The following is a 23,965-nucleotide window of genomic DNA, read 5'->3' as shown; positions in this document are numbered from 1 at the left end:
AAATTTTCCACCATGTCACCTCTCACGCTTCATAATCTCGGAAACACACCCCCAAATTTCTCACATACAGCAATGTCAACTCTGAACTTGCACAAGGTTTTCCAGGACTATATTATACCGACAAACCAAGAGTGTGATGACTGTACTGTACTATATACATTCTATTGAAGATTGTGTTGATTACTTTGATTTAGAAACAGCACAAACTAGAGATATGATGAAAATCAGGTACCTAACCTTAGTTACAGCTGGTTCACTAACATTAACATCAGACAAAAGATCGACTGTAGCGATCCTACCTTGCAAATGTTGATGAGGTGGTGTTAAAGATGGTGCTCTGGATGTGCTAAATGTAGTGGTTGAGGCAACAGCAGGACCATCAACGTCAGCAACCAAAGCATTGACATCGGCAGGACCATCATTTGCAGATTTTTCAGAGCAGCTCACAGATTCAAATGCTGAGGACTCATCTTGTAATGCTAATTTGCTAATTGATGACTTTCTGGTCAAGGACAAAGGTCAAAATTAGCAACAATTGCCTCTATTCCCCCCCCCCCCTTGTTGAACAAACTTTTGGAAAACTAAGTTACTGTATTCCCAATATGTTGCAAAACAGAAGCAAGTGCTTCCCACAAAGCCTATTAATCAATCTGTTGCTAGTTTTCTTTTGCTTTTTTTGGGGGGGTTCTATAATGGAATAATTTGTTATCGTTAGCTGCAGAATATTTGGAAGGTTCCATAATGCAAGAAAATAATAAGTAACTAAAACAAACACAAAAAAACTGGACCAAGCTCACAAGTACCAAACCTGGATCGTATTTAGTCAGACTCTGGATAAAACTCCTAACCAGTCAATAATCAATATCACAGAAACTAGAGTTACACAGAGCAAGGGAACACCGTGTTAAAATATGAACAAGCCGGCATTGCTATGGGATCGAACCTGCGTCACAGGGTCACCAAACCTGCATCATGGGATCACCAAACCAACATCCTGGGGTCACCAAACCTGCATCTCGGGGTCACCAAACCTGCATCCCGGGTTCACCAAACCTGCAAGTGTCTTGAATGCCACTAAAGGGAGGGGTGTTTTGAATGCCACTAAAGGGAGAGGTGTCTTGAATGCCACTAAAGGGAGGGGTGTCTTGAATGCCACTAAAGGGAGGGGTGTCTTGAATGCCACTAAAGGAAGGGGTGTCTTGAATGCCACTAAAGGGAGGGGTGTCTTGAATGCCACTAAAGGGAGGATGTCTTGAATGCCACTAAAGGGAAGGGTGTCTTGAATGTCACTAAAGGGAGGGATGTCTTGAATGCCACTAAAGGGAGGATGTCTTGAATGCCACTAAAGGGAAGGGTGTCTTGAATGCCACTAAAGGGAGGGGTGTCTTGAATGCCACTAAAGACTAAATGCCAAATGAATACCACCAAAAACTAAACATAGTTACAAACCTGCTCGAGAACTTCATCTTCATATTAGACAATAGATGTTTCTTCCGCCTCCTCATCAGGAACTGTGAAGGCTTGAATGCTTTCTCTATTAATTCACACTCTAATGCTGGATCAATTTTCCAGAGGGTTAAACCTTTCTCATCTTTCGTGTTCCGGACTTTGACGAAGTATTTTTTGTAATAGAGCGTAGGACTCACGATGTTCTAAGGAAGACAAATACAATCACAGACTGCATACTTGCCCCTGACCCAAGTTGAAATAAAGTTTATATAGGTATAATTACAGTTCACACAAAGCGATGAAGTAGCTCAAGCTATTCTCACCCCATTTAATTCAATGTATTGAATTTATTGAATATTGTGATGTATTTACACACCACAAACAATCAACATATTACTAACCATTCTGGGTTATAAACATATGAACATCTTGTACACAAGCAATATTATACTAAATGTGATACCCTGATTACTTCACAACAAAAGTCATATCATCTGAAATACTGTACTGCACCTTAAGCCCAAAATATTTTAAAGCGACAGATACTAATACTGAATATTTTATAGTAATTGCAAGTTGTACAATAGAGCCTGCACATATGATACTTTCTGGGCTTCTCTCTCTTTTTTGTTTCCCCTTGAGACTCATTAGATGATTTTCTCACAAGAAACCTGTCCAATCATCCCCTCAAATCTATGAGCACACCAGGTTCTGGTCCTGTTTTGATAGGTCTGCACAAGTTCAGAGGCCTGATAGTTTTGTAGTCGTTTCTATGGTACCACAGCCAACCCAGTGGGCACAGTTGGCTGTTTTTCCTGGCATCTGAAAATATTTCTGAAGGGAGATATAGCATTGTCATTCAACAGGTTGATAACATGGGTTGCCACAGCTTTGTCAGGGAGATATTTTTCAAGTAAACATCACACTTCCCCCCCATTTGTCTCATTTCTTTTATTAGAGAACTGGAGTTAAGCATACCAAACACCGCAGCAAGTACAGACATGCAGACACAACTGCAATATTTTGCTGCAAGTTCGTTTTTCACCTCTATTGTGGTTCTAATATTCTTTCATTTGGGCCTTATCACCAACTTCCTTCAGTGCTATGGTGACTTGTTTATGCTAAGAATATAAAAAAAAGTGTTGAATGTAATGAAACGCCATTTTCTGGGTGAGCCCCGGAGCTTCCGGGGCTCACCACAGAAATATCCAAGATGTTGACCGACTGGTCAACATCCAAGAAAATACAAGAAAGTTTACAGGGAAGTTTAGTGGGGGTTGTGCACTGAACAACACTACTGGGAACTGACTTGTCTGTTACGCGTGTTTACATTTGAGTGCCGAGCAAATGGTTGATCGAGTATGAACAGAGCGTTCGAATGCCGAATTGTTTGAGTACCAAGGTTCTTCTGTAAATATGCACTAGTTTGTACATTATACTAATTAAACTCACTCACTCTTTAGGCTTATATCAAGGTCCTCCCCAAGACCTTGAAATATTGACCTTCCCCCAGGAAGCAACCCCACAACAGTTGCTCAACTCCCAGGGCACCTATTTACTGCTAGGTGAACAGGCGTATGAAGTGAGAGGAAATGTACCCAACCATTTCTGCCACTGAGGTTGATCTCACATCTCCATGATCCCCTCACCTCTATGAGCACACCAGTTTCTGGTCCTGTTTTGATAGGCCTACATAAGTTCAGAGGACTGATACTTTTGCAGTCATTTCTATAATATTACAGCCTACCCAGTGGGCACCGTTGACTGAAAGCATGAGACATTACATAGTAAACAGTATGTAATGTAGGTCACTTTCAACCAGTAATGCCCACTTAGAATATACCTGGAAGCTACCAAGGGTAAACTTTCAACCAGTAATGCCCACTTAGAATATACCTGGAAGCTACCAAGGGCAAACTTTCAACCAGTAATGCCCACTGGAAATATACCTGGAAGCTACCAAGGGCAAACCCTGTACACAACAATTATTTCATTACCTTCCATAAATTATTATTTGAATTAAAATACGGGTAGTGCTTCATAATGTAATCATGTACACCCTTCGCAGTGCTTTGTCTGTTCGGAGCATTAGCAATTGCCTGAACACACAGCTGCCAAGCGACATATGGAGGTTTTGAATGACACTGAGCTTTTGGGCCTCTCGATTCATTCTGGGGATAAAAAAAATAAGAGAGAAGTAAGTACCTCAATTAAATTTATATTTTACAAAATCTAAATCCCTTTTAGGTGTAAGGTAAAACCTATTGATTTCATTAAACCCAATTTCAAAAATTTAATCATCACTGATATTTTTTCAACAGTTAATATAACTACAGGTATATATATTTAGAAGAAAAATATGGCAAAGGGAATTAAAATGTTCATCAGTTGATTCCCAGACTGTTGAACAAATTAAACCAACAGTAGAGAGTGGAGCCTACTTAACACTATCGCGCAACCCAACGAGCACACCGCAGACTTTGACGTCATGGCCTCAATGGTGCGGGCGAGCGTGCGGCGACGCCTAAATGTGTATACTCATTTCAGTTTTCTCACCTTAATTCTGGTGCTACATCGTTCGTTTTGGTATCATTGTGTTCGCAATTAAATTCCCTACAGGTGTGTATAAATATAATGTCCAAAAGCATGGCGTGACTCCCAACAGCAAAGCCTAAAGTCAAAAGTTACCCGTGAGCACACAAAATCAGTAAAATGTGTATACTCATTTCATTTTTCTCACCTAAATTCTCATGCTACATCGCTCGTTTTGGTATCATTGTGTTCGCAATTAAATTCCCTACAGATGTGTATGAATATAATGTACAAAAGCCTGGAGTGCCTCCCCGTAGAAAAGCCTAAAATTACCCATGAACGAGCACCAATTTGTATACTGCAACCTAATGTGTATACTCGTTCAGTTTGATTACATCAATTTTCGTGTTACGTCTTTCATTTTGGTATCAAATTGTTCGCAATAAAAAGGTGCATATTTTAAAACTAGTCCCATAATAATAGAGCAATAACTGGAATTTTTACAAATATTTTAATTCTGGAAGCTCATCATCACAAAATTATTTATATCTTTCCAGTGTTCTGATATAAATTTTTGTGTTACATCTTTCATTTTGGTATCAAATTGTTTGCGACGTAAAGGTGCGCATTTTAAAACTAGTCCCAACATAATAGCATAATAAATAGAATTTTAACAAATATTTTAAAATTTTGATCAAAAACCTATTTATAATCATATAAGTGTTCGGACATCAAGTTTCATGTTACATCTTTCATTTTGGTATCAAATTGTGTGCATTCTAAAGGCGCTTATTTTGATACTATTCCGAGGTCGATTGGATAAAAAATGAATTTTATACAAATATTTTTGTAGTGGATGCAATTCCGGTCCAAAGTTAGGACTCAGGAGAAAAATAATGGATGAGAGTCCGGTCCAAAGTGACCGATAGTGTTAAATATATTTGACAATGGGGGTAAAGAAAGGCCAAGAAGGAATTAGTGTGAACAAGAAACGAGAAGTGGCAGGAAATTAGACTGGATAGAAGCAGTTAAGTTTGCGGGCAACTCGCAGGAAACACATTAAACCTGGTTATACACAGTGGTGGCGTCATGCTCTAAATGTACCAATAGAGAGTGATGCGGCCATCTGAATATGATGTTGCAGTAGGTCATGTGGAAGATTATGATGTAAAGATGAGTCGTTTGAGAATCCCTCAATCTTTCATATATTGCTCTCTGATGTACTCCAGGCTAATGCTTCCCTACCCACAAGAAAGCAACAAACTGAACATGTCTGATATTTATCCACGATGATATGATGATAGTATCATATCATATCCATATGATCATCTAATTCACAATGAACTGAATAGCTTTAAAGTACAGTAGCAGATAAATAAATAAATAACCCAACTAACAATTATGAAATAAAATGAAAGTGACTTTCATTCTCCCTTGAACCCTTAACAATTCATGACATAGGAAAAGTGTGGGAGTGTATTGTATTTAACGTAAAATTATTTCCAAAAGATTATGCTTCCCAACCCTGATAATGAGATTAATGTGCAGTTCTTACGACAGCATATGATGAGCCTTTATTTACTCGATTAGCAACATCAATATCTAGTGGCCACGGAAGCAGATTGCTCGAGCAAAGAAGAGGGTCACTCGTGAAATTACATGGGTAACTCACGAAAGGTGGCAGATGGCTCAAAGAGATGGTGACTCACATAACGTTGGCTCGTGGAAGGTAGTGATTGGCTCGAGGAAGGTAGTGGTTGGCTCGTGGAAGGTAGTGATTGGCTCGTGGAAGGTAGCAATTGGCTCATGGAAGGTAGTGATTGGCTCGTGGAAGATCTTCCCATTCCTTGCCCTGTTTTCTCTACCACCTGGAATGGTTCATGAAACTGTAAAATGGGAGCCTTGACTGATAACCTCTTCTAACAAATGCAACCTTACAATTTATTAATAAGGTCACCTATAGCACAAGACCACAATGAAATTTAAGTTTAATAAAGCATCAGTTCACATAAAAGACCAGCATTGAATGTAATGAAATGATATTTTCTGGGTGAGACCCAGAGTCACAAGCTGTGGGCTGTGGTCACAAGCTGAACAGCAGTGCTGTGAGCTCATGCAGCGTGCGTCAGGCTTGGTAGCTCACTCAATACTGAGGCCCTCACACCCGGGAATTTGGCCCATGATTTGATTTTTAAATGGTGTCTGTTTACAAGAGCCCTGATGAAGGTGAGGTGAACCCCATGTATCCGCAGGCCATTTAAATCTTGCGTTGTTTTCCAATACATCATATGATGGGATGCACAATTTATAGCAAGTCACTCAACCCATCATATGATGTGTTGCACAACTTAAGGGTTAATGTCCCCGCAGCCCGGTCCTCAACCAGGCCTCCACCCCCAGGAAGCAGCCCGTGACAGCTGACTAACTCCCATGTGCCTATTTACTGCTAGGTAACAGGAGCATCAAGGTGAAAGAATTTCTGCCCATTGTTTCACGCTGGCGCCCGGGATCAAACCCGGGACCACAGGATCATGTGTCTAGCGTGCTGTCCGCTCGGCCGGCTGGCCCCTATACTGGACTGGTGCGAACCATACTGGATTGCTGTGAACCATACTGGATTGGTGTGAGACCGAGGGACGGAATATTAACACAAAAGGATATTTTCTTAGTACATATTTCTTGTGTATGTGAATATTTGATTCTGTTCGTTTTATGTACACAAAACAGTGTCTTTATCATAAATAATTTATAAGCATGAAATATGGTTAAAGTCTAGTTATATTCGTGAGCAATAATGAGGAAATTTGTATTGCACACGATACAGGCCAATCGTACCCCGCTGTGACTAAAGTAAAGTTCTGAACTCGGTAATGCAGCAGACCCACAACATATTTGGAACCATTGGGTTCCAAATACAGCTCTACAGCCTGCTCTTGAACCAGCATGAATTTGTGGTATATGTGTATCGGGTGCTACGTTATTTGGGTATACTCATGTAATGATTATATTACCTGAGTAAACAAGCACAGCCGCTATGCGAGTTGGATACGACCCAGTGAGTTTTGTCTGGGTGCTGGCCCAGGTTGGCTGCTAAGCTACTCGGGTTCATGGGGTGCTGCCATGTTGATGAAAGACTATATAACTCGGCCAGTTACCTGGAAACCACCCGGACCGTGGAGTAGGCTTACGGTCCGATGGATGCAACCCAGGGATCACATCCATCGGACCCCGTGTGTCACTGTGAGGTTTCCCAGGGTCCCTAGACTGGTATCACTAAGGGTAAGTCCAGGCAGAGCACTGCTAACCGGCACCCAATGCTACCAAACAACCTGCTAAAGCTCAACCCCCGGAACGTGTCCACTCACGAGGGCGAAGCAGGGGTACCACCACTCACGAGGGCGAAGCAGGGGTACCACCACTCACGAGGGCGAAGCAGGGGTACCACCAAACACAAACAACCCTATTATAAAGGGGAAAGGAACACCAAGGCAGACGCCCCCCCCCCCCCCAACCAACCAAAAAACAAAAAAACAGCGTTGAATGTCATGAAACGCCATTTTCTGGGCGAGACCCGGAAGCTCTCCAGAGCTATCCAGGCTGATAATGCTAATGTCAGACTTTGGCATCTTTCATGTGTATGGAGTTCTTTGGGTCTACCGGAGACCACAAGCGAAAACCTGACCCCCCCCCCCCAGAGAGGCGCGAGGAACAATGGCCCATAGAAACCCCCGTGTGGTTGGAAGTTTTCTATGTCTGCCATCAACCGGGTCAGGCACCCAGAAAGATAGGCACCCCAAACAAACCCCTATTCTGACAAAAATTGCTACAAAAAGCCGAACTAGTAGACAGAATTCCCCCAAACAGAAATGAGCAAACAAGCATGACGTCACACATTGCCAAGCCGCTGTCTACTCAGCTCCCCCCTTCCCGGGAGGAGGAAGGTGGAGCCCCAGACCCCCACACCAACAATTCACACCCCAGTTCTGAGGCTAGACATCAAAACAAGCGAAAAACCGCCGACCGGGAGGAGGGAGGGATGCCGGGGAGCCTCTAGGTCTCACCCAGAAAATGGCGTTTCATTACATTCAACGCTGGTTTTCTGGGGGAAGACCCTTCGGCTCCCCAAAGCTACCAACCAAAAGATGAAAACCAGAGGGACTTACATAGTGGTGTTGGTGTATAGGGAGGGTGAGGAGGAGGGAGGTGATATCAACCCATGCTGGCCTTAAACACATTCATATTTGCATCACTGGTTCCAAATTTTCCTTCCAAACATTTCACTTCCTCTTATGTGGCAGCCAGTCAGAACCAGTCACTTACAGTCTAATTCAGTCATGCATTTCAAGCATTCACAGTTGTGGTAGCAACCGGTTAGGCATTTACAGTCAACCAGGCTTTTACAGTCAGTAAACAACAAGAGTTTAATATCCTCCATCCATCCAATACCCCCACCATCCATCCAGTCTCCTGAACATCCATCCAGTCCTCTCACCATCCATCTTGGGACCCATGGTGGAATTACCTAAGTGTAGTTACAGGATGAGAGCTACGCTCGTGGTGTCCCGTCTTCCCAGCACACTCTGTCATATAACGCTTTGAAACTACTGACGGTCTTGGCCTCCACCACCTTCTCCCCTAACTTGTTCCAACCGTCTACCACTCTGTTTGCGAAAGTGAATTTTCTTATATTTCTTCGGCATCTGTGTTTAGCTAGTTTATATCTATGACCTCTTGTTCTTAAAGTTCCAGGTCTCAGGAAATCTTCCCTATCGATTTTATCAATTCCTGTTACTATTTTGTATGTAGTGATCATATCACCTCTTTTTCTTCTGTCTTCTAGTTTTGGCATATTTAATGCCTCTAACCTCTCCTTGTAGCTCTTGCCCTTCAGTTCTGGGAGCCACTTAGTAGCATGTCTTTGCACCTTTTCCAGTTTGTTGATGTGCTTCTAAAGATATGGGCACCACACAACTGCTGCATATTCTAGCTTTGGCCTAACAAAAGTCGTGAACAATTTCTTTAGTATATTTCCTTGAAAGGTGTGATATATAAGAAGAACTTTTATGTTAAAAACACAAAAGCAAACAATGAAATTCTTCACAAAGAATTCAAAGGGCAGCCACAGTCATCACTACACACAATAGACCTGTAAACAAACACACAATAGACCTGTTGAGTCCCAAGCATTCAACACCACATGTTCGTTCGACCTATACGTGTATGAACAGACGTAGTCTTTCAAGTAAATCTTCGTCTTCCAACTCAAATTTTATGACGCATTTGACGTCGTGGTCCAAGAAATTCATCTTCTAGGGCAGTCGTCAACCGAGGTTCAACAGTATATTCATTAATTATTACAAATTTCCCAGGCACAACCAGTAATGTTGTCTGTCACCTTGTATATTAAAAAATTTGGGCCATTTTGAACAGGAAGATCTTGTGTAACAAATCTACTTAGCTTTTATGATAAGACCCATTGAGATTCTACGGGAGAGAGATAGTTGGGTTGACTGGACCTAAAAAGGCTTTTGACAGTGCCACACAATAGGTTGTTCTGGAAACTGGAACATGCTAGAGAGGTGACATGGAGATTGCTGACATGAATGAAAATGTTTTACCTGCCAGAAAGATGAGGGTGGTAATCAGAGGCAATGTATCTGACTGGAGGAGTGTTACTAGCGGAGTACCACAGGGTTCAGTTTTTGCACCAGTAATGTTCGTCGTTTACATAAATGATCTACCAGAAGGAGAACATAATTATATGAACATGTTTGTGGATGATGCCAAGCTACTAGGGAAGATGGGAGATGTAGACGATTGCCATGCCCTTCAATAGGGCAAATCAATAGCATATTTGAGTACTGTACTGTAAAAAGAAATGTGGGAGGGTGGGGTGGAGAGGAGTAGAAGTCTCGACACAGCTGCTACCTTGCCTGTCAATACATAATCCAGACACTTATTCACTCTAATTTATTTTATTTATAATGCCACCAAGAAGGTATTGCAAGTGAAGCGTGCAGTGACAGCTTCTATGACTGTCTCCCAACCTACCTGGCCACCTCTTTGCCTGTACTTCCTGTATTTTCCTGTAACGTTGTCGCGACATTTTTTGTACTTCACGTCTTTTCCTGTAAATACAATTAAATATTTGGGTTTAAATGACATCCATTTTCTTCATGACAAAGTATACTACTGTACAACTAGACAAGGTTCAGTCATGCTTTGAGAAAAACATTTGTGACTTTCTATGATACAAACATTGTGAAACACAGACTCAGGCTGGAGAATAAAGGTAACAGACAATGGAGATAAAAGCAACATTGAATAGCATCGTCATCAGGGAGGAGGAAGTAGGAACCACACCTAATAAAAGCAACATTGGAAAGCATCGTCATCAAGGAGAATGAAGTCTACACCTAATAAAACTGCTATAGATGCAACAAAGGCTGAAGAGAAACACCAGACATAACCATGGCTAATAAAAGGAGGACACAGGGAGCTACTTTGTAATCAAACTAGAACCAACAAAATACTGGAAAAACAAGAATGCTATGATATAGAAAAAGTTAACTGGAGGAATAGGGTCTAAGACCTGAGCAAACTGCGCGATGTCATCGTGTTGAAATAATTTTAGCTCAGTTCAAGTTTTAGATTCTACTGAAATGTAGAGCCAATATTCAAAGGAAGACAGTAAGTCCTAAACCACAGTCTAAGCCTCACTAATGTGCACACAATGCATGGCACTCGTGTCTTATATTGTGAAGGTTTTGTGCCATTTAAGTCTTCGAAGCCTGGGTCGTGACCTGGTGGTTGGGTCTACCCAGGCGCCACAAGGCCCAGTCATCAAAGCTGACCTATAATATACATTCTAGATAATATACATACTACATATTCAGCCAGCTGCTTTCCACAGATTTAGTGGGGGGGGTGTCACAATGAGAGCCAAATGCCTTTTAAAAGAATCAATGGAGCTGACCCCCAACCCACCCATGTTGATCATCTACCCTTCACCTATACCTTGCAAAGTTGGGAAGATGCTAGCCATAGCATCTGGCCTCCAACCTTTGACTGACAAGACAAGACAGACATTCTTAAACAGATTAAATTTTCCATCGTGACACCTCTCACGCTTCATGATCTAGGAAACACACCCCTAAATTTCTCACATACAGCAATGTCAACTCTGAACTTGCACGAGGTTTTCCGGGACAATATTTCACACACAAACCAAGAGTGTGATGACTGTACTGTACTATATACATTCTATTAAAGTGTGTGTTGATTACTTTGATAAAGGAACAGCAAAAACTATAGGTATGTTAAAAATCTGGTACGTAACATTAGTTACAGCTGGTTCACTAACATTAATACCAGACAAAAGATTGACTGTAGAGATCCTACCTTGCAAATGCTGACGAGGTGGTGTTAAAGATGGTGCTCTAGATGTGCTAAATGCAGTGGTTGAGGCAACAGCAGGACCATCAACGTCAGCAGCCAAAGCACCGATATCATCATGACCAACGTCAGCAGCCAAACCATCAGTATCGGCAAGTTCATCAGCTTCATCAGCTGTACCATCAACATTGGCAGGACCATCATTTGCAGATTTTTTAAACCTGTTCACATATTCAACTGTTGAGGACTCGTCTTGTAATGCTAGTTTGCTAATTGATGACTTTCTGGTCAAGGACAAAGGTCAAAATTAGCAACAATTGCCCATAATCCCCCCCCCCCCCTTGTTGAACAAACTTTTGGAAAACCAAGTTACTGTATTCCCAATATGTTGCAAAACAGAAGCAAGTGCTTCCCACAAAGCCTATTAATCAATCTGTTGCTAGTTTTTTTTTTTTTTTGGGGGGGGGGAGAGAGAGGTGTTACATGATTAAATAATTTGTTGTCCTTAGCTGGAGAATATTTGGAAGGTTCCATAATGCAAGAAAATAATAAGTAACTAAAAAACACAAAAAATGGACCAAGTTCACAAGTATCAAACCTGGATTGTACAGTAATTAGTCAGGCTCTGGATAAAATTCCTAACCAGTCAATAATCAATATCACAGAAACTAGAGTTACACCGAGCAGGGGAACACTGTGTTAAAGTATGAACAAGTCTGCATTGCAATGGGATCTAACCTGTGTCTTGGGATTATCTTGAGAGGTTATCTTGAGATGATTTCGGGGCGTTTTAGTGTCCCCGCGGCCCGGTCCTCGACTAGGCCTCCACCCCTAGGAAGCAGCCTGTGACAGCTGACTAACACCCAGGTACCTACTTTACTGCTAGGTAACAGGGGCATAGGGTGGAAGAAACTCTGCCCATTGTTTCTCGCCGGCGCCCGGGATCGAACCTGGGACCACCAATCTCAAGTCCAGTGTGCTGTCTGCTCGGCCGACCAGCTCCCTCCGGTCCCTTGGGGGTCACCAAACCTACATCCCGGGTCACCACCCACCACCATCACCACCACACACCACCATCACCACACCACCGTCACCACAAATGTCACAACCGTCACCACCACCACACCATCTGCGGTCACCAAACCTACATCCTGGGATCACGAAACCTGCATCCCGTGGTCACCAAACCTGCATCCCGGGGTCACCAAACCTGCATCCCAGGGTCACCAAACCTGCATCCCAGGGTCACCAAACCTGCATCCCAGGGTCACCAAACCTGCCTCCCAGGATCACCAAACCTGCATCCCGGAGGGGTGTCTTGCATGCCACTAAAGGGAGGGGTGTCTTGAATGCCACTAAAGGGAGGGGTGTCTTGAATGCCACTAAAGGGAGGGGTGTCTTGAATGCCACTAAAGGGAGGGGTGTCTTGGATGCCACTAAAGGGAGGGGCGTCTTGGATGCCACTAAAGGGAGGGGTGTCTTGAATGCCACTAAAGGGAAGGGTGTCTTGAATGCCACTAAAGGGAGGGGTGTCTTGAATGCCACTAAAGGGAAGGGTGTCTTGAATGCCACTAAAGGGAAGGGTGTCTTGAATGCCACTAAAGGGAGGGGTGTCTTCAATGCCACTAAAGGGAAGGGTGTCTTGAATGCCACTAAAGGGAAGGGTGTCTTGAATGCCACTAAAGGGAAGGGTGTCTTGAATGCCACTAAAGGGAAGGGTGTCTTGAATGCCACTAAAGGGAAGGATGTCTTGAATGCCACTAAAGGGAAGGGTGTCTTGAATACCACTAAAGGGAGGGGCATCTTGAATGCCACTAAAGACTAAATGCCAAATGAATACCACCAAAAACTAAACATAGTTACAAACCTGCTCGAGAACTTCATCTTCATATTAGACAATAGATGTTTCTTCCGGCTCCTCATCAGGAACTGTGAAGGCTTGAATGCTTTCTCTATTAATTCACACTCTAATGCTGGATCAATTTTCCAGAAGGTTAAACCTTCCTCATCTTTCGTGTTCCGGACTTTGACGAAGTAATCGTAGCACGAGAGTACAGGACGCAAGGAGTTCTAAGGAAGACAAATACAATCACAGACTGCTTACGTGCCCCTGACCCAAGTTGAAATAAAGTTTATGTAGGTCTAACTACAGTACACACAAAGCGATGAAGTAGCTAAAGTCATTCTCCCCCCCATTCAATTCAATGTATTGAATTTATTGAATATTGTGATGTATTTACAGACCACAAACAATTAACATATTACTAACCATTCTGGGTTATAAACATATGAACATCTTGTACACAAGCAATATTATACTAAATGTGATACCCTGATTACTTCACAACAAAAGTCATATCATCTGAAATACTGTACTGCACCTTAAGCCCAAAATATTTGGAAGCTAAAGATACTACTTCTGAATACTTTATAGTAATTGTAAGTTGTACAATAGAGCCTGCACATATGAAACTTCCTGGGCTTCTCTCTCTTTTCTGGCGTTTCTATTTCCCTTTGAGACTCACTGGATGATTTCCTCACAAGAAACCTGTCCAATGATCACCTCTCATCTATGACCACTCCAGATTCTGGTCCTGTTTTGATAGGCCTGCATAAGTCCAGAGGACTGATAGTTTTGCAGTCATTTCTATGGTACCACAGCCAACCCAATGGGCACCGTTGGCTGAAAGCGACAGATATTACATAGTAAACAGTATGTAACGTTGGTCACTTTCAACCAGTAATGCCCACTGGGAATATACCTGGAAGCTACCAAGGGCAAACTTTCAACCAGTAATGCCCACTGGGAATATGCCTGGAAGCTACCAAGGGCAAACTTTCAACCAGTAATGCCCTCTGGGAATATACCTGGAAGCTACCAAGGGCAAACTTTCAACCAGTAATGCCCACTGGGAATATACCTGGAAGCTACCAAGGGCAAACTTTCAACCAGTAATGCCCTCTGGGAATATACCTGGAAGCTACCAAGGGCAAACTTTCAACCAGTAATGCCCACTGGGAATATACCTGGAAGCTACCAAGGGCAAACTTTCAACCAGTAATGCCCTCTGGGAATATACCTGGAAGCTACCAAGGGCAAACTTTCAACCAGTAATGCCCTCTGGGAATATACCTGGAACCTACCAAGGGCAAACTTTCAACCAGTAATGCCCTCTGGGAATGTACGTGGAAGTTACCAAGGGCAAAACCTGTACACAACAATTATTTCATTACCTTCCATAAATTATAATTTATTTTGAAATACGGGTAGTGCTTCATGATGTAATCATGTATACCCTTCGCAGTGCTTTGTCTGTTCGGGGCATTAGCAATTGCCTGAGCACACAGCTGCCAAGAGACATATGAAGGTCTTGAAAGACGCTGAGCTTTTGGGCCTCTGGATTCATTCTGGGGATAAGAAAAAGAAAGAGAGAAGTAAGTACCTCAATCAAATTTATATTTTACAAAATCTAAATCCCTTTTAGGTGTCAGGTAAAACCTATTGATTTCATCAAAACCATTTTAAAAAATTTAATCAATCATCGATATTTCTTCAACGTTTTTTATAACAACATTATCCACTCAGTTTGACGGCCTCTTTTATACTGATCTGCCAGTAATAATGACTGGTTTGAGAGACCGGTATATGGAGCCTCATATACTGGTCTGATGGTCGATATTACCGAAGATCTGTTTTGGGTTTGGTTTGGCATTGGCGGTTCCTTACATGGTAACAGGCTATGGACCTCCAAGGTATTGAGGGAGGGATGGGAGGCAGTGATTGATGGAGGGAGGCATTGAGGGGGAGAAGCAGGGAGAGTGTTGGTGGTGGTGGTGAGGGAGGGATAGTGTTGGTGGTGGTGGTGAGGGAGAGTGGTGGTGGTGAGGGAGGGAGAGTGGTGGTGGTGAGTGAGGGAGAGTGTTGGCGGTGGTGGTGAGGGAGGGAGTGTGTTGGTGGTGGTGGTGAGGGAGGGAGTGTGTTGGTGGTGGTGGTGAGGGAGAGTGGTGGTGGTGGTGGTGGTGGTGGTGGTGGTGGTGAGGGAGAGTGGTGGTGGTGAGGGAGGGAGAGTGGTGGTGGTGAGTGAGGGAGAGTGTTGGCGGTGGTGGTGAGGGAGGGAGTGTGTTGGTGGTGGTGGTGAGGGAGAGTGGTGGTGGTGGTGGTGGTGAGGGAGAGTGGTGGTGGTGAGGGAGGGAGTGTTGGTGGTGGTGGTGAGGGAGGGAGTGTTGGGGGTGGTGGTGGTGGTGAGGGAGGGAGAGTGTTGGTGGTGGTGGTAGGGAGGCAGAGGAGGGAAGGATAGCTGACCACGTGATGGTTGCCAAACCTCTCACCCATACTGTATTAAAATTTGAATCTTAGTTGTAAAATATTTATGCCAAAATATGTTAATATTCATATATTACTATACATTATTAATCATTGACATGTTTTATAGTTTCCTATTTATTAATTAAACAAATATAGTTTTATTTATGAATTACGCACAGTTGGCATCTGAGAGCAGGCGCTGACAGACATGTCCGCCTCTACGCCTAGCCTCCACCTGTTAGTACCTCCCTCCTCCATAGCCTGCTGTTCTCATGTTATGAGGAAGGCAGTGACGTAGGGATGGTAGGCAGTGATGGAGGGAGGCACTGAGGGAGAGAGGCAGTGATGGAAGGAGGCATTGAGGGAGAGAGGCAGTGACGGAGGGAGGCACTGAGGGAGAGAGGCAGTGATGGAAGGAGGCATTGAGGGAGAGAGGCAGTGACGGAGGGAGGCACTGAGGGAGAGAGGCAGTGATGGAAGGAGGCATTGAGGGAGAGAGAGGCAGTGATGGAAGGAGGCATTGAGGGAGAGAGGCAGTGATGGAAGGAGGCATTGAGGGAGAAAGGCAGTGATGGAAGGAGGCATTGAGGGAGAGAGGCAGTGATGGAAGGAGGCACTGAGGGAGAGAGAGGCAGTGATGGAGGGAGGAATTGAGGAGGAGAGGCAGTGATGGAAGGAGGCATTGAGGGAGAGAGGCAGTGATGGAAGGAGGCATTGAGGGAGAAAGGCAGTGATGGAGGGAGGCATTGAGGAGGAGAGGCAGTGATGGAAGGAGGCATTGAGGGAGAGAGAGGCAGTGATGGAGGGAGGCATTGAGGAGGAGAGGCAGTGATAGAGGGGAGTGACCAGTGCCTCGCGCTCAGTGACTATCCCACCTGAATTCTTCGCAAGGATTTACAGTTTTTTGTCGGATTTTTGGCCATTTGAGCATAAGAGTTGTTGTTATATATCTCGCCATGGGTCCCAAGAAAGCTAGTGGTAAGGTTCAACCTAAGAAAATAGTTGTGAGTAGAGGCAGTAGAGGATGTCCGTTCCTCATTAAGAAAATGTGTGAAGTATGGAAAGAACTGCAAAGTTTTGTTGAAAAAACTCACTCAGATAAAGCTGTAGCAGGCCGTTGCATTGACCTTTTAAATGGCAATGTGATGTCTTACTATAAGAGTTAAAATGTAGGAAAAAACAAGTGTCTTTAGACAGATTCTTAGTAAGACAAGCAAGTCCTAGTGGTATGCAGGCAAACGTGCCAGAGAGTGCACACCAGTGAAGTCCTCACTGCCTGATGTTATAATGGAAGGGGACTCTCCTTCCAAACAGTAACACCTCTCCTCCTCCCCCCTCCTCACCATCTTCCATACACCAACAGCAGTCATCAGCAAGGGTAAGTAATAACTTGAACATACTTTTGTAGTGTAGATTTACATGAATTAGGTATAAAAATTTAGTTTGAAGTGAAGTTTTTGGGTAGTCAGGAACGGATTAATTCATTTCACATCATTTCTTATGGGAAAATTAGCTTCGGTTTACGAGTTTTCGGATTACGAGCTGTCTCCTGGAATGGATTAAACTCTTAAACCGAGGTACCCCTGTATATGCATATATTGTCAAAAACCGCAGCGCACTCCACCCGCCGACAAGATGAAAGTGGACCAGAAAGAGAGTGCTGCGTCACCCCAAGGTGCCTCTCATTTCATTAAAGAGTGCAGTAATATGGAAAAGTGTATACAGTATAAGTTAACCTAATACTCCCATCTCACAGGATGGTTAGGCATACATGGAATCAAGTGAGAAAATACCAGCCTCAATACAAAAAACAAATCGACTCTGCCTAAACAACAACTTCACAACTTTCACAAGAGGTAAGCACTGAATTATGGAAACATTATATAATAATTACTCTTACCAGTTTCTGCAAGGCTCCTCTCAAACTATGTATTTTTTTTAATATGCTTAGGTATACACAGCAATATGCTGCTGCCCTATTCTGTATGAAGGACCACACAGTGTAGATCAAAAACCAGCTACAAGCTCATCCAACATCCCCACCTCACAGGACGGCCAGTCATACATGGAATTAGGAGAGAACAAAATATTTAAAGCTGATCTATTAGCCCCCACTGGCAAAATCTGGGTGCAGCACAAGAATATCTTCCAATATTCCTGAGTTTATGAAGTAATTACAGAGCTCAAAATACCTCATACCATTTGGTATGAAGTCACTGATAACAGGACAATCACAGACATAGTGTTGGAGAGTATGTCCTCTCAAGTAGGACTGAAAACAGATTTTTTTCCCACCAAGAGGGTTATAAACCCATGGAACCGCCTACGAGCTGAAGCCGTAAATGCCAAATTCCAGCTAAAAAATATCATTAAGACAATTGGCGGCCCCTTTAACAAGCCGCCGGCTTTCTGTCCTCGTCGAGGCCACTAGATAGTTAGTGGCCCTTGGGTAAATTCAGTAAATATATATACAATAAGTGTCAGCGCATCTCCGAGCAACAAGGACAGCTACACATTATCTCTTAGAATCACGTAGGTAAACAACAAATGTAATATATTTGTTTACTACAATGTCGGTGCTGGCTGCAGAAGTTGAAAAATCATAGTTTTACTTCAAAATATACTAATTTTTTAAGAAAATTCGATGTAAATAGGGGGCAGTAGAGCTCCGATAAGCCAGCGTCGTGATTGGCTAAATCTTCAAGATGAAGAATGTTGCCTGCTCTCTGATTGGCCAAACGAAACACAGTAGTGACCTCTGTTGGCATGCAGGTGAACCAGACCCAAAACCCAAATATCTTCATAAGAATACCTTCCTGAATCGCATGTAAGCATCTTCTTAGCGCATACTTAGGAACCTTCGTGGTAAACCTACTTACAAAGAAATACATGGAGCTGCACGAATCTAGGTCCAGAAACAGCGAGTTGGACAGAATGAACCATAGCAGGGACACCCCCAAGTCCAGGTCCCTATAAGCAAAGCTGGGCAGCCTCGGGGCATCTGGGGAAGGAACCAACTTAGCACGTTGCAGCAACCTAAACTATGCCTGCAATGCGCGAGCCACCTGCGCACGAATAATGTCATCAGTAGATTGAGTGAATCGAGTCAAACAGGCAACAATGCTCGCAGGACTCCGGGTCGAAGGAGTCACCGACCCAACAGGCAGCATGGCGGAAGCAAAAGCTATGAGCGTCACCCTGAGACAAGGGGACATAGCAACCCTCAAACTCGCACAAAGCAAGAGAGGACCCAAGGGTCACATCCATCAGACCCTGTGTGTCCCCACGAGGTTTCCTAGGGGCCCCTAGACTGGAATCAATAAGGGTAAGAATCAGGCAGAGTACTGCTAACTGGCACCCAATGCTATCAAACAAACTGCTTAAGCTCAACCTCCGGGACGTGTCCACTCACGAGGGCGAAGCAGGGGCTACCACCAAACACAATCATCCCTATTATAAAGAGGAAAGGAACACCAAGGCAGACCCCCCCCCAAACCAAAAAACCAAAACCAGCGTTGAATGTAATGAAATGCCATTTTCTGGGCGAGACCCGAAGGCTCTCCGGAGTTATCCAGACTGATAATGCTAATGTCAGACTTTGGCATCAGTCATGTGTATGGAGTTCTTTGGACCTACCGGGGACCACGATTCAGAACCTGGCCCCCTCAGAGAAGCACGAGGAGCAATGGCCCATAGAAACCACAGTGTGGTTGGAGGCATTCATGTCTGCCATCGACCGGGTCAGGCACCCGGAGAGATAGGCACCACAAAATAAACCCCTATTCTGGTGAAAATTGCTACAAAAAACATAACTAGTGGACAGAATACCCGAAACAGAAATGAGCAAACAAGCATAACTTCACACATTGCCGTGTCACTGTCTGCACAGCTCTACCCTCACAGGGACGGGAAAAGGAGGAGCCCCAGACCTTTGCGCCGGCTATCCACCCTTCCGTTCTGAGGCTGGATGTCAAAACACGCGAAAAACCGCTGCCAGAGGGGAGGGATTCCAGGGAGCCTCCATGTCTCACCCAGAAAATGGTGTTTCATTACATTCAACGCTGGTTTTCTGGGGGGAGCCCCTTTGGCTCCCCAGAGCTACCAACCAAAAGATGAAAACCAGAGGGACTTACCCAGGAGGCGAGGCGCTGCTCACTCCTCAACGCGAAGTTGAGACAACTGGCTGCAACCGCCGACCCAACGCAACACAGGCCCGACTAGGCCTAGGAATGTTCACCAAGTAACGCGCAGCCAGGACACTGTTCGACCTCCAGAAACCCTGCGCCCAAATGTCAACCCAAGACATATTACCAAAAACAGCAGCAAAGGCAGCAAACTAACGAACGTCATGGGCACGGGGATAGACCTTAGGCTGGCTAGACCGAACAACCCTGTGGACCTGGGAAACCCGAACAATGGAACAGGGAAGATGGGAAACCGGATCAACCGAAAGCGCATCCCTGGCCACAGAGCCTGTGGCGTGCAAATAACTGCAGAGAGCTGCAGCCGGACACAACACATGATGCACCCCCGGCCTAACGAATCAAGCATCAACAACCCAAGGATCCCTCTGGAAAACAGCAGTCTCATTCTTCACCAGAAAAGAAGGAAACGGCTGCAAACAAACAAACCTACCACCAGGACCAAACGACTAGAAACCTCTGCGCCGGAGTAGAGCATGAAACTCCCCAACCTGACCCTCAGAGGCCAATGCCAAGAAGAAAAGAGCTTTAGAGAAACAGTCCTGAACTGAAGGGGCCACTACAAAACGAGAAGAGAGATAAGAGAGCACCCTGTCCAGCGACCAGGATGGCTCAAGCAGCGCATGAGCAGACCAGACCAGACGTGCAACTATGCATGAGACAGTTTGCAAAACGGCGCAAAACTAACATCAATACTGAAAGCAAGCTGCAGCGGCTCCGCCAGCGATAGGAAGAGACTGTATTTGGCATGAGACAATGGTCCTGGAACAACCAAGAAAGAAAGGACAAGACCACCTTAACAGACAATGAAGTACACCTACGAAGCGAAAGAAAGAAAACCCCACAAGAAGACAGTGTACCCAGCCGGAACAGAGCTGGCCACTATGAATGGTGAAAACTAGCCGCACAGTACCTTGTGCTCCTTACCAGCATAAACTGCATCCTACCCTAAGGTGAACAAGGGAGTTAGAACCCCCTAACACACAAAGGGCGGCCAAAAATCGAGCACTAAACAGCCAAGCAGAGGCAGAACCTAAGAACCTTGTGGAAGGTGGCCCCAAGCTCCAAGGGCAGTACTTATTGGGCACCCAGGGAAGCGAACCCTAGGCACATGAAGCCCGAGTACTGAAGAATCACTCCTGACTCGCCCACAACCTAAAAGACAGCCACCACACATAAGGCACAGAGCTGAAACGAAGTCTGGAGCCATAGCACACGACCTCTGTCTAGCGCTTCAGCTTCAGAACTAAGGTGTCGATTGCCGGTGCGGGCGTCTGGGTCTCCCCCTTCCCCCTCCTGGGAAGAGAGGAGCTGCGCAGAAAGCGGAGACATGTGACGTCATGCTCGTTTGCTCGTTTGTTTGGGGAGTTGTCCACTAGTTCAGTTTTTTGTAGTAATTTTCCCCTGAATAGGGCTTTGCTTTGGGGTACCTGTCTCTCTGGGTGCCTGTCTCAGTCGATGGCAGACATAGAATGCTTCCAACCACACGGGGAGATTCTATAGGCCATTGCTCCTCACGCCTCTCTGAGGGGGCCAGGTTCTGGCTTGTGGTCCCCGGTAGGCCCAAAGAACTCCATATACATGACTGATACCAAAGTATGACATACCAATATCAGCCTGGATAGCTCCGGGGAGACAAAGGGGTTTCCCAAAAAAAGGAAAAGAAAAACTCGCAAGAGGACAACGTACCCAGGAGGAACAGAGCCGGCCGCTGTTATGGGTGAAAAATAGCTGCGCAGTACCCAGCGCCCCCTACCAGTGCAAAAAATACCTCTTACCCCAAGGAAAACAAAGGTGGAAACCACCAAAACACTCGGGGTTGTCAATTGTCAAGCAGCAAAAGACCAACAGGGGTAGACCCCAAGGTGACTTGTGGAAGATATCCCTAGCCCCAAAGGCAGTACTTACAGGCCACTTATGGAAGGGAACCCTAAGCACATGCAGCCCGAGTACCTGTGAACATCACTCCCAGCTCGCACACCGCCATAAGAACAGTACTGGACCCAAGGTACAGCACAACACAAACAGTCAGGAGCTGGAGCCATAAGACCATGCCACAATCACATCAGCCAAAGAACTGATGGGTGGATCGCCGGCGTGGGGGTCTGGGGCTTCATTTCACTGCCTCTTATGTGGCAGCCAGTCAGAACCAGTTACTTACAGTCACAAGTCAGTCATGCATTTCAAGCATTCACAGTTGTGGTAGCAACCGGTTAGGCATTTACAGTCAATCAGGCTTTTACAGTCAGTAAACAACAGGAGTTTAATATCCTCCATCCATCCAATACCCCCACCATCCATCCAGTCCCCCTTCACCATCCATCCATTAACCCACCCACTTATCCATCTATCCAGTCTCCTGAACATCCATCCAGTCCTCTCACCATCCATCTTGGGACCCATGGCATGATATATAATAAGAACTTTTATATTAAAAAACAAAAATGCAGACAATGAAATTCTTCACAAAGAATTCAAAGCGTGGCCACAGTCATCACTACACACAATAGACTTGTAAACAAACTAAGAGTCCTGTGCCCTCAGCACCACATGTTTGTTTGACCCATACATGTACGAACAGACGTCATCTTTCAAGTTAACCTTCGTCTTCCAACTCAAATTTTATGACAAATATGATGTCGTGGTCCAAGAAATTTGTCTTCTAGGGCAGTCGTCAACCGAGGTTCCACTGTATATTCAATAATTATTATTACAAATTCCCCCAGGCACAACCAGTAATGTGGTTTGCTTGCATATACAAAAATATGGGCCATTTTGAACAGGAAGATCTTGTGTCACAAATCTATTTAGCTTTTATGATAAAACCCATTGAGATTCTACAGGAGAGATATACTGTAGTTGGGTTATCTTGAGATGATTTCGGGGCTTAGCAACCCCTGCGGCCCGGTCCTCGACCAGGCCTCTGTGTTGTTACACACCCCCAGGAAGCAGCGTGTAGCAGCTGTCTAACTCCCAGGTACTTATTTACTGCTAGGTAACAGGGGCATCAGGGTGAAAGAAACTTTTTGCCCATTTGTCTACACCTCCACCTGGGATCGAACCAGAACCTCAGAACAACGAATCCGAAGCACTGTTCACTCAGCTGTCAGGCACCCCAGGCGGTTGACGGAACCTAAAAAGGCTTTTGGCAGTCCCACACAAGAGGTTGTTCTGGAAACAAACATGCTAGAGAGGTGACATGGAGATTGCTGACATGGATGAATGTTCTAACTGCCAGAAAGATGAGGGTGGTAATCAGAGGTAATGTATCCAACTGGAGGAGAGTTACTAGCGGAGTACCACAAGGTTCAGTTTTTGCACCAGTAATGTTCGTCGTCTACATAAATGATCTACCAGAAGGAGTACAGAATTATATGAACATGTTTGTGGATGATGCCAAGCTACTAGGGAAGATAGAAGATGTAGATGATTGTCATGCCCTTCAATAGCGCAAATCAATAACAGATTTGTGTACTGTACTATACAATGAATTGTGGGAGGGTGGGGTGGAGAGGGGTAGAAGTCTCGACGCAGCTGCTGCTTCACCTGTCAATACATAATCCAGAAACTTATTCACTCTGGTTTATTATATTTATATTGCCACCAAGAGGGTATTGCAGGTGGAGTGCCCAGTGACAGCTTCCGTGCCTGTCTCCCAACCTACCTGGTCACCTCTTTGCCTGTACTTCCTGTATTTTCTTGTAACGTTGGCGCGACATTCTTTGTACTTCCCGGCTTTTCCTGAAAATACAATTAAATGTTTGGATTTAAATGACATCCATTTTCTTCATGACAAAGTATACTACTGTACAACTAGACAAGGTTCAGTCATGTTTTGAGAAAAACACTTGAGGTTTTCTATGATACAAACATTGTAAAACACAGACTCAGGCTGGAGAATAAAGGTAGTAGACAATGGAGGGTAAAGCAACATTGGATAGCATCGTCATTGGAGAGAAGGACTTAGGACCACACCTAATAAAAGAAACATTGGATAGCATCGTCATTGGAGAGAAGGACGTAGGACCACACCTAATAAAAGAAACATTGGATAGCATCGTCATTGGAGAGAAGGACGTAG

General features: G+C 44.4%; 1 protein-coding gene across 6 annotated transcripts in view; it reads right to left on the bottom strand.

Moving 5' to 3' along the window:
- Window positions 1-23,965, bottom strand: part of LOC123764483 (uncharacterized) — a 126,832-nt gene that overhangs the window by 53,411 nt on the left and 49,456 nt on the right. For 2 of the 6 annotated variants that reach the window (XM_069337969.1, XM_069337974.1), the window contains exons 12-20: window positions 23,549-23,625; window positions 14,611-14,784; window positions 13,244-13,446; window positions 11,383-11,660; window positions 10,033-10,109; window positions 5,691-5,849; window positions 3,447-3,620; window positions 1,450-1,652; window positions 300-502 (exon numbers count right to left, since the gene is read on the bottom strand). In XM_069337969.1, the coding sequence (XP_069194070.1) occupies window positions 300-502; window positions 1,450-1,652; window positions 3,447-3,620; window positions 5,691-5,849; window positions 10,033-10,109; window positions 11,383-11,660; window positions 13,244-13,446; window positions 14,611-14,784; window positions 23,549-23,625 (1,548 nt within the window). The remainder of the gene's footprint in view (window positions 1-299; window positions 503-1,449; window positions 1,653-3,446; window positions 3,621-5,690; window positions 5,850-10,032; window positions 10,110-11,382; window positions 11,661-13,243; window positions 13,447-14,610; window positions 14,785-23,548; window positions 23,626-23,965) is intronic. The other 4 variants (XM_069337978.1, XM_069337980.1, XM_069337984.1 and 1 more) reach the window with 3 other exon arrangements.

This window comes from Procambarus clarkii, chromosome 5 (assembly GCF_040958095.1).
Source record: "Procambarus clarkii isolate CNS0578487 chromosome 5, FALCON_Pclarkii_2.0, whole genome shotgun sequence".
Taxonomy (NCBI): domain Eukaryota; kingdom Metazoa; phylum Arthropoda; class Malacostraca; order Decapoda; family Cambaridae; genus Procambarus; species Procambarus clarkii.
Note: the sequence above shows the minus strand (reverse complement) of the source record. Positions and strands in the feature narration are given on the sequence as shown.